The following is a 14,816-nucleotide window of genomic DNA, read 5'->3' on the forward strand; positions in this document are numbered from 1 at the left end:
TTCTATCCCTTTGCGGCAAATTTTGGTTTTTGCCTCAACTCAAAGAAAAACCGATTTTTGCCTTTTGATATTAAAACCAAAACCAAAAACGACAGTGGCATTCAATAAGCACAAGCGGTACTATCAGAAAAGACAGAAAAAGCAGTTGCCGAATTGCCGAATGCGACAATCCTTCACACTTTCCGCCAGAAGATAACTGTTTCATTTTTATGCCCTTTGCTAAGTACCATTTGCTTCGACCAACTAATTTCTCTCTTTTTTTTATTTTATTTTGTTTACTTATTAACTTTTATGATATATATCGAATAGTTTCTCCGTTTTTTTAGTTACTACATAATCGCATATTACACTTGTTTTATCATTATCTTTTTCTTTTTTTATTCATCATTTTTGCCATTTCTTTTTTTTTTTTTTCATTATCATATTCCGTTAATTTAATAATTAGATTTTATCTAAACAAATAATACTTTATTTTCCTTTTTTTTAGTAAGATGAAACTTTTCAAAAATTATACAAAATATTTTATAAAGTAATAAAAAATCTGGAAAAAATTAAAATTGTTTGCAATTTCTTGAAAAAAAAAATTTTTTTTTTCTTTAAAGTGATGGATGAAATAGCATTAATTGAATCACCACAATCAACGTATATAACACGATCACGGAATGCGACATTGACATGTCGAGCTGTTAATGCTACACGAATACGTTTCAAATGTAATGGACGATGGGTTTGTTGTTACACATAATTTATAAAAATAAACAATCATTCAGTATATACCTAAGTTTACACTAATTTTTTTGATGATTTTCTTCGTTTACATACAATTAAAAGAAAAAAAAAATTTAAACGTTGCAAAAATTTTAAATGGCATAGCATAACATTATTTACCTTTAGTAAACGTGTCATTTGCAACAAAAAAGAAAAAAAAAAGAAAGCCAATTAATTTAATTAGCTTTATGTAATTAAATTACTTCATTGGAATTATTTGAAATTGAACTTTTACGTTTAGCTAGATGATTCACGTCATAATATGTCACAAGGAACAGATACTGCAACTCATTTACCTTTCTATAAGGCAACTGTTGAAATTGATCGTCAAGAATTAAATATTCATCCTGGCGATTTCACGTGCCAATGTTATGCTTCCACTGATTCTGACGTACAGGTGGTTCGTTCCGAATCAGCGCATGTTCGTATTGCATGTAAGTGATCACTCCATCCACTTTTTATTTATCATTACTAGTATATTAGGCTATTGCTTTAATTGATTTTCACTAAAGCTTTTCAGGAAAATGTAGATTAATTTGAAATTTTTGAAAAATGATGCAAATTCTTTTATCATCATCAATTATAGCATTATAATGAAATTAATTAAATTTCATAAATTAAATGAGGGATGCATTTAATTATTCCTTTTACTATTACTACTATTACAGTAGTATTTTTTGTTTTTTTTTTTCTCTCTTTATTCGACTAAATTAATAAATTCATTCATTACTTCTTTTTCTTTGCCAATTTTTTAACAAATTTTCATATTTTAATCTTATTCCGGAAACTTTTCTCAACATTGAAATTTTTTTACACTTTTAGAAGAATTTTAATTTAAATCAAATTTCAATGCAAAAAAAAAGAGATAAGAATATCCCATCATGTACAATTATCGTAATTTATTTAACAAATAATTTTGCGCAATAGCTTTTCTTCTTTTTTTATTTTTATTTTTCGATTTTTTATATGCAATGAATGAAATACCGAGAAAAAAGAAAACAAAAACAAAAATAGAAAAATATCTTTTCTTACAAACTGATAAAATTTTTCTCTCTCTTTTCCACAATTTTGATAAAAATTGTCCAATTATCAAATCGTATCGAAAATTTGTTTGCGTTTTTTTTTTTTTTTCTCTCGTTGTAATTTCCTCTAACTAAACGGAAATATTTAAGCAAATAGTTTGCTGTTGAGTTTTAAATCTTTGAAAATTTGTATGACCCCTAAAAAAAAAAAAAAAATGGAAAAGTTTTGGATAATAACAAATGATATACGGTAGATAATAGTTTTTGGATTATTAGTTTTCATGGATAAGATGCATTATCAATGCTCAATTAAGCATTAGTTAGTAATCATTATTCATTATCCACCCTTGTTTATTTCATTTTCCAACTGTCATACCTGTGGAAAGGTATTTTCATTTACAATATTAATATAGTAGTCTTTTCTTTAATTTTAATTAATTAATGCTTCAAAACATGGTTGTTTTCATTTACAATGTTAATATAATAGTCTTTTATTACATTTTAATTAATTAATACTTCAAAGCATGGAAAAATAAAATCATTTATGAAGAGAGAAAAGAGAGGAGAGAAAGAAAAAGCTTCAACTTCAACTAATAGTTGCACTTTTGCTTCCTTTTTTTAGAAAAAAAAATCCTTAATTTTATTGTCACAAGTTTTTGACATGAAATGGGTAGTAATGTAATGGTTAAATGATTTCAGTTTTAAATTGAAAGATTGAAAAGAATGTCAGCTTTATGATTGGAAGAAAGTATTTATGTTAAGCTAATAATATCACTTCATTGATTTATATGTTACGCTTGCATATTTGTAGTATTTAATTGAAAAATTTTTATAAATCTGCTATTAAAGTATATGGTAATTGACCGTGCAATTAGCGTTATTTAGCAACATTTTGAAGTGGACAGTATAAAGTGTACTTAACATAATCAGAAATGCAAACGGCAATCATTGCTGTATAGCTGATTGCCTGATTAAAACGGCTAATTGACCGGTTCAATCAGTCAGAATAAGCCATCTAAATCAATTCACTAACTTTACCAACTGATTATTTGTAGCGGAAGCTCTAAAATAGGTAGTAAAATCATTGAAGCTTTGAAAATGTTAAATGATTAAACATGAGAATTATTTGTAAAAGAGTAAAAGAAGACGAGAAGATAAATAAAGGCAGAAGAAGATGGGACACATGAATTGATGTCGGTGACATGTCTCATGAGAGTAACAAATTTTGAATTGTGACATTTCTCTTTTATCCTCATCTCAATCCCGTTTTACGCTAACTAGCCATTGCTAAAGCATATCACATACACAAACACATGCACGCATATGGTTTACGTGGTGCGCTTGATGTTTTAAATATGCCACGTAAAATAATTGCAACATTATATGTTACTATTTTAAGAAATTTTTAAATATTTATATTATACGGAATTCATAGAAAATTTAAAAATTAAGTGCATCTATACCAATAACTCATATATTTAAATAAAAATACATATTTTTATTTTTTAAAAAAATTCATCTATTTATCTCTCATTTTTCCATTTTTTTCTTTCTCTCTGTCTCTGTCCTATTTATTTAAAAAGAATCAAATAAATAATTTCAATTTTATAAATGCTACTTGAGATTTTCATCATCATTATCATTATCATCATCATCATCACCAAGTGTTCTACCCATCATTATGGTCAACAAATCTTTTCCACATCATTATAGATATTTATGAACCAAAATACTTCCACTCATTAACATTATTCTTAAGCTTCCCTAATGGTTTAGTTTGAATAAAAGAAAAGCTAATTCCCTAATTTTTGTGAACATACATTATACAAAGGCTTATCTTCCCGTATCATTTATTCTTGAATGTTACCATCTCTTTATTCTCTTTATCATTATTGTGTATAGAATTCAAACAATTTCCATCCTTTTTTTTCTCTCTCTCCCTTTTCATTTCTCTTTCCCTCTCTCTGTCTCTTCCTCTCAGTATTCTTAACCAAAGAGAGAAAAAAACGATAAATGACTTTTCTTTTTCCTTTTTTTAATTCCTCTCTCATATTTGAGTGAAAGGAACGAGAAAAAGTCTGAACTCATAAAAATGCTTTAGTCATATTTCTGCAGTAAAAAAATTATTTTTATGAAGTAAAATTTAGTTTGTGTAGCAGAAATTCCGATTTTATAAGAATGAAATTCATTTCATTTCTTTATTTAATTAAAATTTTAAATTGTTTAAATTGGGAGGAGAGAAAAAGAAGCACGAAATTGATGTTTTATGTTTTCTGAATGTGTTGAATAAACTGATGTATGAAACTAATGTATGAAATTTGAAATTCAAATTAATTCATTGAACTATTTTCTTGAGCTGATATTGCTTCGTAAAATTTAGGTTAACACTAGCCAATTATTAAATGCATTACAAACGAATAGAGGAACATAATTTTAATATACTATCATAAGTTTTAAGGTGCTAACAAACATGATTGCTCTTTTAGTATCACAAATAAAATGCCACTAATCAATGGTATCATTCTTGAATGATCAATTTGTAAATTGAAAGTTGGGGAGTTTTTTTTTTCTTTTAGATTTTTAGAAAAAGTAAATAGATGCATTGAAATGAATATATTAATAATAATAGCAATTATACTACTTCTAACTTTTCTAATCTATTAAACATCGATTTTTTTAAATTCATATATATATTTCTATTATGCTTTGGTCTTTCTACAAATAGTATAACATTTTTTTATTTTTATCTTTTTTATCAACAATATTTCACGTAACGTTTTCTGCTTCACTTTTTCTCTTTTCTTTTTTTTTTTAAAAAAAAAATTTGCGTTTTTCTAATTGAAATATTAATCAATCATTCGGACACATTTTCTACAAATATCAACTATTCATACACAATTGTATTGAACACGAATTGTTCATAGTTACAGAATGAAAGAAAATCGAAAAGATGACAGCTGCCAGGCATTTTTCTAAAAAAGATGACAATATGAAACATTGCATAGGAAATAACTAATAATTATATTTCAATAGTGTAAAATAGTAATTTCAACTTGATATAGCAATTTCTTTTAATCATTAAAAAAAAATATTAGATTAATATTTTATTAAGAATAGCTTATAATATTCTCATTTTATTGATTATGAACTATATATATTTAAAAAAAAAAATTCGATTTAAGAAAGGACAAACAATAATATAGATTTCTAGTATATTTACAATAATTATGAAATAAGATATTCCAATTTAATTCTCAACAAAAATTATTAATGGACTATAGAAATTATTCAAATATTTTTTATCTCAAAAAGCTCAGAAAATAATTGGAATATATGAATAATTTCAATAACGATTTTAATATTAATTGTTTTTTTCCTCTCTGTCCATCTTTATTTTATATAACAACAGTTAAATCTAGTCGCTATTTAACATTATCAATGTCTGGATTGCAAAATATCAGAATTAGAATAGAAAATTTCTGAGCATATAAACTCATATTACATATTTTAAAAAGTATATATCGTTTTAAATTTCTTCTCATTGCTAATTAATTTAGGAAATTGTAAAATGTGGAATTTTATATTTTTAGCTAACAGTTAGAAGTGATAAAAATTACTCCATTGGATAAATAATAATTATGATAACAATTATTATTTATCTAATTAGGATAATAATTGCTATCGTAATTATTATTTATTATTCTTTGAAAAATTTTTTGAAAAGCAAAAATTGGTGCATAATTGAAACTGAATGGATGTATTTTAAATAATACCCAAATGTGAAGAAGGTTCATAGCTGTGGTACCGTATAACTTGGTATTTGATGAAATGAGCAATCAGTTTATCCGATCTAAACATGCATGCTATGTCGTATTTCATGTGAACATCACTTTCATTACCAATGACTCATCCAGACTCATTTTGAAGTAAGATAAATTACTATTACTAAAAATAATAAATAGTAATATCCTACTACTCCTACTATTACTACTGTTATTATTAATTGTCAATCAATAAATAGCTATTAAGTAACTAATTAATTTACATGTATCGAGTAATTACCATTAAAATTTTATCAAATTAGATGAAAATTATAAAGACAGTTTATTTTTTTCTCTCGCAGAAAATTTATCACATGTTATGATAGCTTATATAATTTGCAAAATATTGATATGTTAATATATGTGAAAGAAAAAGAAAAAATTTTCTAAAAATAAAACGGATTTTTAAGTGTCAGAATATTTTTTTTTTTTCAAGTGGAATTGAGATAAAAAAAATAAGTGGATGAATGAATTGGTGATATAAACAAAGATTGTTTTAATTAAAAAATAATAATTCAATAAAGATAAAACATTAATTAAAGCAAATTTAAATAATAAGGATAAGCTAAAATAATAAAGATAAATTAAGGATAATTTTGACCTAATTAATTAGGTCAAAATTCCTTCTTGTTTTTTTATTTCTTCTAGTATAATATGAATAGATATTTTTGTAACAATTTCATAATATGAGCTGATATTTTCATTACCTGTAATATGATTAGTTGCTACGTATTGTTTTAGGTTTTAGGTGAAAGTTATTCCATGCAATTTATAATTTATCATTTAGCTAGAAGTCTTTTTTTTTTTGTAATAAATCTTAGCTAAGATTCTTATGATTTATTAGTTTTCCGGAACAAAAAAGAAAAATATGTGGTAATGAAAGATGAGAATAGTTAAGAGGATTTTTCGATCAAAATAGGTGACAAAACAGGATACATCTTTACATCTTAATTTATTATTTTCCGCCATCACTCACAATGTGACTAAATGCTTTTTGGGAATAATTTTTTTTTTCTTTTCTGACACAACAAAGAATAAAGATATTTTTAAGTAATTAAAAGTTATGGAAGAATTAAATTTTTATAACAAAGCATTAGAGCAAAGCGTATAAAGTGCATTAATGAACTGCTGTTAGAAATGTTGAAATTAATTACTTACAAACACTTTATAACTGTGTTCTCGAATTACATTGCTTGTCTAATAGCATTTAAATTATTGTTGATAATAATATGAATGATTAAATTGTTCAATGAAAATTGAATAGTTTTTCACTTTATTCAAATTAATTTATTGATCATAAAATTCAAAATTTTACAATTTACCAAAAATTCAAATTATTGCAGACATCCGGAAACATTTCTATCAAACACCAGTATCCGAAAATGTACCGGAAGGCGGTACTATACATATGCACTGCTCACCACCAGAAGGTGAACCTAAAGTTCAGGTAAAATTTTTTCACGATTTATTTTAGCTGTAATTAATTTATATTAAAAATAAAAAAAAATGAAAAAACTAAACCTTGTTCTAAGAAATGAATAAATGAATGTGATTAAAAGTGAAATAAATTTGATTTAACTTAGAGCTATTATTGATTTTCATTTCTAAAATTTCAGTTTTCTTGTGCAATCTTTTGTCCTTTCATTACCAAAACAATACTTGTAACTTTTGATGCATTCTCATTTTGTTTACTATTTGTTAAAACAAATAAAAATTTTAAAAATAGGAGTATTATTTATTATGGGAATTTTTTATTAGTTTTCAATTAGTCAAATAAGCGTATAGAAGTGATTATTGCTCATAGTTAATGACCAATTGATAGAATTTAATTGAAAATTGACAATTAGCAAAAGATTGCTACTTTGTTAAAATGATAAAAAATGTGATTTATTAATGATAATAAATATTCCAGTCTTTTCAAATTTCACATAAACTTCATCATTGGTCTTTTTCTGTTTTTTATTTTGTTTTTCTGAAATTTTAAATTCAAAAATTTGCTTCAATTTAATTTATTAACTGCGAAGAGAAAGTTTTTTATTCTTAACAATTAAAAAATATGATAAAATAACTTTTTATTATTATTTAATATTTTTTTATTAAAATAAATCGGACAAATGATTCTGCATTTTTTATACTCGTTTATTTATTTTCAATGTTAATTGATTGATTTGAAATTTTTTGTCGTTATTTAATTTGTGTATTTTTTTTTTTTTTCATTTGAAAATTAAATTAATAATACAAAAAGAAAAAGGAGAAAAAAGAGGAATAATCAAATTTTTCTTCTTGATTTGATATTAAATTTGAATAGGTATTTTGGATAAAAGATGGAAAAGAGATTGAGCGACAATCCGATTCTAATATGATTATTGCAAATGATGGTTCATTGATCATTTCCGCTGCCCGCTTATCCGATTCCGGTAATTACACTTGTGAAGCACGAAATATCGCTAACAAACGCTTTACTGATCCTGCACAAATCATTGTTTACGGTGCGGTTGGCAGATTTTTTTTTTTTTTTTTTAACATTTTTTTGTTGCACAAAAATTTCAGATTGAAGTTTTGCAATAAACAAAATATTTGATGCTAAATTTATGATTTTTCAAAATTTTCAGATTTAATCTGTGAATAATAAGGTTGAAGTTAAAATTAAGCATTAAGTTAAAAGAATGACTTTCATTACATTTCCATTTAAACTATTTTTCAAATGGCATTACCTAGCTTAATGCAAAAAAAAAAAACATTTTATACTAAAAATGAAATTTTTAGTTTTAATCAAATTTTAATTTTTTTTAAAAAAAAAAAAAGACAATATATGAAATTTGTTAATCAATACGCATTCTTAATACGCGAATTCAACTTCTTAATCTATTTAACTTTTTTTTTTTAACTTCTTAAATTTATCTCAGAAATTGATCATAGTATCACAATTTTTTTCATTATCAATCATTTTTCAACCAAACTTCAACAAAAATATGTTCACACATATTTTTATCTCACTGATGTTAGATAAAAAAGAAAATTCTGCAAAACAGCATATGCTAAATGGCACATATAGTGATTGTAAAGATATATATATATATAAAAACAAAGTTAATCACTTATATGGCGCCGATTCTCTTTTTTTCCCCTTCTTTTATTACTTTTTTTCTTTCAATTACTGAACAAAGTAAGGACAGAACTCGTAACAACAACCCACAAATGTATGTAAAAAGTTATAGCGCCGAAAAAAATGACCTTTTAATTTTAATGGTTTGTAAATAGGAAGACGACGCCATTTTCCCCAAAAATATGTAGTAACTCACCATTAGTGTTTATAACGTTTTATCAATTCCTATAACTTTTTTTTTTTTGATTAAAAAAAAGATTTTTTTTTGTTTCTTTGTTTTTTTCATTTTAATGCAAACAGTTTGTATCAAAAAATTACGCAACAATAAAGTCGGTTTGCATTGTCTTTTCTTTTACAACGCTAAGTTTTTGCAATAAAAAAAAATTTTTTTTCAACGACAAATTTAATTTTGATTGTTTCAGCAATCAAGTCCATCCTAATTTATCTTACCTAATATTTCAATTAGTAAATTAAATTTAGATTAACTGATGCTAGTAAAAAAAGAGAAATGAGAAAGTAGCGGATTTTTGTAATTATACTGTTGTGAAAATTGAGAACAAATTTAATCAAATTATGAATGTCTCAATTTTATTAATCATTTTAACATTTTACGAATGCAACTAATATTTAGAGAGCACTTTTGAAATTTTTTTTTAGTTAATCAGTTAGGAATTATTTCAGTAAATGGTGAATGGGCAGAATGGTCTGCATGGAATGGTAATTGTAAAGTTGATTGTGCCCAATTAAAACAAGAAATAACAAGGAGACGTTCCGGTACAGTACATACTAAACTTGATGACATTTGGCCAAAATTGGTACGCAGAAGAACTTGTAATAATCCTGCACCAATGAATGGTGGATCTGATTGCTTAGGTGATCCGGAACAAACCAGTGATTGTTCTTTGGATTGTCATTTAGATGGTTATTGGTTGGTTTTAAAAAAAAAAAAAAAAAAAATTAGAAAAATAAATAAATGTATTATTGAGAATAAAGAAAAGGGATGTGTTAAGGGAAAAATCGAATATATTACATGTTTTTTTTTTGAAATTTGTTTTTAGTTTTTTAATTTTATATTCTTTTTTTTTTTTTTTTTTAAACAAATAGCATATATTTTATAGGTCAGAATGGTCATCATGGTCACAGTGTAGTGAAAATTGCCAAAAATTTCGTACTCGTTCTTGTAATTCACCTCAGCCAACTAGTGGTGGACAGTTATGTAGTGGACGTGATTTAGATACCAGGAATTGTAGTCAAAGCGAAGGTTATTGTACTGCAGAAGTAGCACAACGATCAGCGCCAACCTACATTGGATATAATTTAGAAGCGCAAATTGCAATGTATGCTGGACTGTTCAGTGTGCTCATTCTTTTACTTATCATTCTTATTTTGATATCAGTATTGCTATATCGATGTCGACGACGTTGTACTGATGCTGAAAAGGATGGCTTTTATTTCGTTGAGAACAGTGGCTAGTTTTCTTCTTTTTTCTTTTTTTTTGAATTAATTGAACAATAATTAGTTATTATTGAATATTATTATTTTTCATTATTATTAAAAATATTCCATTAAAAGTTTATTGAAAAAGTTGAATAATTTGCATTCATTACATATTATGAATGATTTTCAAATCTTAAGTAATTTTTATGCTTGAAAGAAAAAAAAAATGTTTTTTTAACATATAATTTAACATATAATTGCAGGACATGTACGTACTGTATTATTGCAACAACAACAACGACTACTTGGTGATCCAAGTGATTCACTTAAATCAATGACAAAAGGTGGTAGTGAATTTTATACGTTGACAACAACTGCTTCACCAACTCATCCTCTTGTAAGACCACCGTCATTAACGCTCAGATCTGCTAATAGCAGTGGCTATTCATCAACAAGAAAAATTACAGGTTGAAGATTAGAAGAGATTTTGGTCGTGCCAAAGATTTCTTTTTTTTTGAGTTTAATGTTTTAATTCGTTTTTTTCTTTAAAATACATTTTACATTTAAAGGATCACGTGTGGCATTAATTACGGAATCATCATCAAATTCATCGAATGGTAAAGTTACAATAGCGCGAACAAATTCACGAACTTCAGACGAAAATTATGCAACATTGTATGATTGTGTAGGTGATGTTAATGATCAGTACGGGTCCTTCGAGCTCAATAAACAACCTCATATTGTCCTTCCTGCTTATGTGGATAGTATGGGAGGAAGATTATTGGTACTTTTTTTTTTCAGAATAATTGAACACTTAAAAATTTCTAATAGTTCACTTTAAAGAGCAACATTACAGTTCTAGCATTACTAAGCATAATACCGATTCACTTCTCATTTCAAAAATTAGACCAAAGGCTGAAGTGGACTTTTTTTTGGAAATAACTAAAGAAACTTGTCATAAAAAAAATCAATCTATGGAAAACTTGCAACTACCACTAATTCAAGTTCCATTATATATAAAGGAGTAGCTGAATGTATGTGAATTAATACTTTAATTTGAAAAATTCAAGATAGTAATGAAATCATAGTTTTTTTTTTCTCTCAGCTCAAACGAAGTGGTGTTGCTCTGCTAATACCGGAGGGTGCATTCCAGACGAATCACATGGTATTCCTTGCTGTCTCCGATGATCTCAACGATTCACCCAAACTGTTGGGTAACTCCAGCTTTTACCCTCAATACAAATTTGTTTGAAATCACAAGAATAAAGTTTATTTGAAATTCACCTTTTAAATCTTCAGAATTATTTTCAGAAGGTAACACGGTGCTAAGTGCTGTGGTGATGATAGGCTTATGTGATGAGAATGAGAATGATGTCGTCATACATAGGCCATTTATTGTGACATTTAAACACTGCGCCAATATTTTTCCAAAAGATAACTGGATTTTCATGATTTATGCAAAAAACAATCAAAGCAACAACTGGGAAATGGTAGCACAAATTGGTGATGAAGATATAAATACACCCCTCTATTGTCAAATGGATTTGACAAGGTGCCAGTTATTTTATTAATGAGTAAGAGTTAGTATCCTGATGGGAATTATTGGACAAATTCAGTAATTAGTGCAACAGATAAGAAAATTAACAATAGAAATTCAGTCCTTTTCTTTTATAGGTGTCATATAATGATAGAACGATTCTGCAAGTTACTATTGGTGGGTAAGCCACGTCGATCGACGATAGTCACCATGAAACGGATGCACTTAGCTGCGTTCGGCCCCTTGCATCGCATTTCCAATGATACTTCCATCAGAGTGTATTGTGTACCTGAAACTGGGATTGCTATTCAGAATATCCTATGCCAAGAAGAAAATACTGGTGCTTTGCTGGCTGAATCCGAGAATTTCCTGATGCGTGAGAAGGGTGCCTTATGTGTATGTCTTGAGGAAGTGTCGACAGGACTTGCTAAAAAACCCGAAGCACAGTATCTGGTGCGTCAATCAATTATTACTAAGGATATTACTAAGCTTCATTCCATTTTACAATTTTTAGAAAAGTGTAAATTTTATACAAATCCAAAGCTCTCAAATGAATGTTTGTAAATACATTACAGGAGATACCGTCTAGCCATCATTTATGGTGTGTGCAAAACGGTTTGCACTGCAGTCTGAAAACTGATGTTCCAGAAGATTTGTTAGAAACAATTACCGGTCGAATTGTTGTCTACCAGAAGGGTAATGCTGATGCAAGAGAAGTACTATACTTCGACATGCAGCAACCATTCGTAAGTAATATATCAATACTTCGAAGTATAGGAAAAAGCGCCTGCAAAATGCATGATCATCTGGACCCATTATTCTCATCCACAAAATCAATTCATCAGTTTAAAATCTATTTTCCGAATAATTTGATCCATTTCAGGACGATAGTGAAGTGGAAGAAGATGGAATACTTTCGTGTGGTTTTTTGCTGGATTATGTAACAAGACGAAGACTAGCAGAACTTTTCGATGTCCCTACTGATCCAACAAAGGACTGGAGAGGGCTCGCTAAAAAATTAAATCTCCATAGGTATATTCAGGTAATGACATTGTCCAATCTTTGTTTAAAAGGATAAAGGATCGTCGTCAAGTAGACTAATCCAAAGGAATTCACGATAACTCACAAGAATTATGTAAATAATTGCAGTAATAACGTTTCAGTATTTTGCAACCCGACCAGGTCTTTCACCAACATCACTAATTCTGAACCTATGGGAAGCTGTGGAATTCGGCTCACAGCGGGCAGTGCTGGATCTTCTGCAAACTGTCCGAATAATGGGTCGAGCTGACGCTGTAATAGTGCTTGAAAGCTATCTTTCCAGTTCAAACATGAACAAATGAAAAGAGAAAATGAAATTCATTTTCAAAAGATTTCACTGTAAAGTACAACAGAAGAATTTAATATCTCACTGAAAGGTCTCAATTAAATGATATATTACTCCATGCACTGAAGCAGTAAACTTTTTTCTTTTTTGACAAATTACAGTAGAAAAAATCCTCGAAGATTCGCTGTTTCATACAGATACGGCATAATGAATTGTTAGAATCATACGCCGAGGATGGCTAGTTCTTCATTATATTACTATGCAATGAACTGGTGATTCAACATGAATCTTAATTCTTCGAATTTCTTTATTCAGACAAGTCGATAAAATACATTACTGAGGTCATACCTGAATATCCTACGGATAATGAGCAAAGAAAGCATTAAAAGCAGAGTAATTTTCAACAAAATTACGATTAATAGTATATCATCGACAAAATTAATCAAATAAGTGCATATATTTTATCATGAATAATCTTTAATTATGTATACATACATATCGAACGCCAGGCACAGAACAGTTTAAATACATAGCTGAAAAAAAAAGCATTGTTATATAAAAGCAAGTGAGCCAAAAGATATTTAATATAAACTAAGGAAATGTCTAACACTGAAGTGAAGAACAGTCAATGCAGCAGTTATACACGACTTCGAAATTCCTTCGCTAGCTTTCTGGCGTCCACTTGACCCTCATCCTGATAGGAAAATTCGCATTATGAAAAATGTTTTGTTCTTTAATCAGAAAAAACAACATTTGACTTGAACTTATCCGAAAGGAGTTAAAACAGTAATGTACTTGAACTTTATTTCTGACTTCTTGATCGATTACTTCACCATTGTTATTTACTAGTCTAGCAGCAGGTATCGTTTTCACATCATATTTTGTCAGAAATTCCCTGTAAAAAAACACAGCTTGATTTTGCACATCGTAGTTCCTTCACAAGTCCTGCTGGCTTAGCATGAGTCATAACATATTACCAGAAACGTGCTAATTCAATAACTATTAATTAGTGAAACAAACCATTCCACGCACTGTTAATGTTATATCTCACAACTTTTAAATAGTAAGAAAACGTAGAAAGAAGTAAGCAAGACTTACAAAATATGTCTGTCACCAAATGGGATATACGGCACATTGGGAAGTGCTTTGTTATAATAATCTATCTGGTGCTTCGCTTCGCGATCACGAGAAACCCAAACTAATTCAATATTTTCGTCTTTTGCAGCTTCGTCGTACCATTTCTAAAAAACCAGAACTACAGCTACTGTATAATGTCAGCAAAATAAAGTTTAAAAATATCTCAAACATTAATCCATACAGTGACAAACAACGAAAACTGTACGTCCGAACTTCAAGGGAACATTCAAGAAAATATGGGAACAATTACTTTTAACTTGGGAGTGAATAGACGGCAGTGACCACACCATCCAGATGAGAAATATAATATAATCGCCTGGAATTTAATAAAAATTACAAGGCAAGATAATTGCAGAATCGAATTAGATTTATCATGACAGCTCAAACTAATTGTTGCTTTCCTAACATGTAATTAAAACAAAATTTTGTTAAAGATCCGATAACAAACCTTATTTTTCAAATCATCCACTTTGACAATTTCACCATCTCGTTTTGTCAGAGGAACATTTTTCAAGAATTCTGCACCTGCTGCATAACAGCGGCTAAAGTTAAATCTTCCTGTCCGCAACAATAACATTTCTGGTAAACAAACGTCAATTCACTCTAAAATTTTCAGTACTTACTACTTAGCAAATAACACCGAACCAAATATTAAGGAACA

General features: G+C 27.9%; 2 protein-coding genes across 2 annotated transcripts; one reads left to right on the plus strand and one right to left on the minus strand.

Annotated features, from left to right (window-relative positions):
• Positions 1-604: 604 nt before the first annotated feature.
• On the plus strand, positions 605-13,034 carry Bma-unc-5 (Immunoglobulin I-set domain containing protein; the record flags this gene model as incomplete). The annotated part of the gene is made up of 14 exons (XM_043074295.1): positions 605-727; positions 1,010-1,202; positions 6,955-7,058; positions 7,920-8,100; positions 9,399-9,645; positions 9,836-10,185; positions 10,418-10,621; positions 10,724-10,938; positions 11,260-11,368; positions 11,466-11,706; positions 11,829-12,144; positions 12,267-12,437; positions 12,575-12,733; positions 12,855-13,034. 14 exons carry the CDS (start codon positions 605-607, stop codon positions 13,032-13,034), a joined length of 2,793 nt encoding a protein of 930 aa, XP_042930229.1.
• A 621-nt stretch (positions 13,035-13,655) lies between these two features.
• Positions 13,656-14,732, minus strand: Bm2492 (Tryparedoxin, putative; the record flags this gene model as incomplete). The annotated part of the gene is made up of 5 exons (XM_001897720.2): positions 13,656-13,712; positions 13,814-13,913; positions 14,117-14,259; positions 14,406-14,471; positions 14,604-14,732. The coding sequence occupies 5 exons, from the start codon at positions 14,730-14,732 to the stop codon at positions 13,656-13,658; spliced, it is 495 nt and encodes a 164-aa protein (XP_001897755.1).
• Positions 14,733-14,816: the final 84 nt, after the last annotated feature.

The sequence above is a fragment of the Brugia malayi genome (assembly GCF_000002995.4).
Source record: "Brugia malayi strain FR3 genome assembly, contig: Bm_v4_ChrX_scaffold_001, whole genome shotgun sequence".
Lineage (NCBI taxonomy): Eukaryota > Metazoa > Nematoda > Chromadorea > Rhabditida > Onchocercidae > Brugia > Brugia malayi.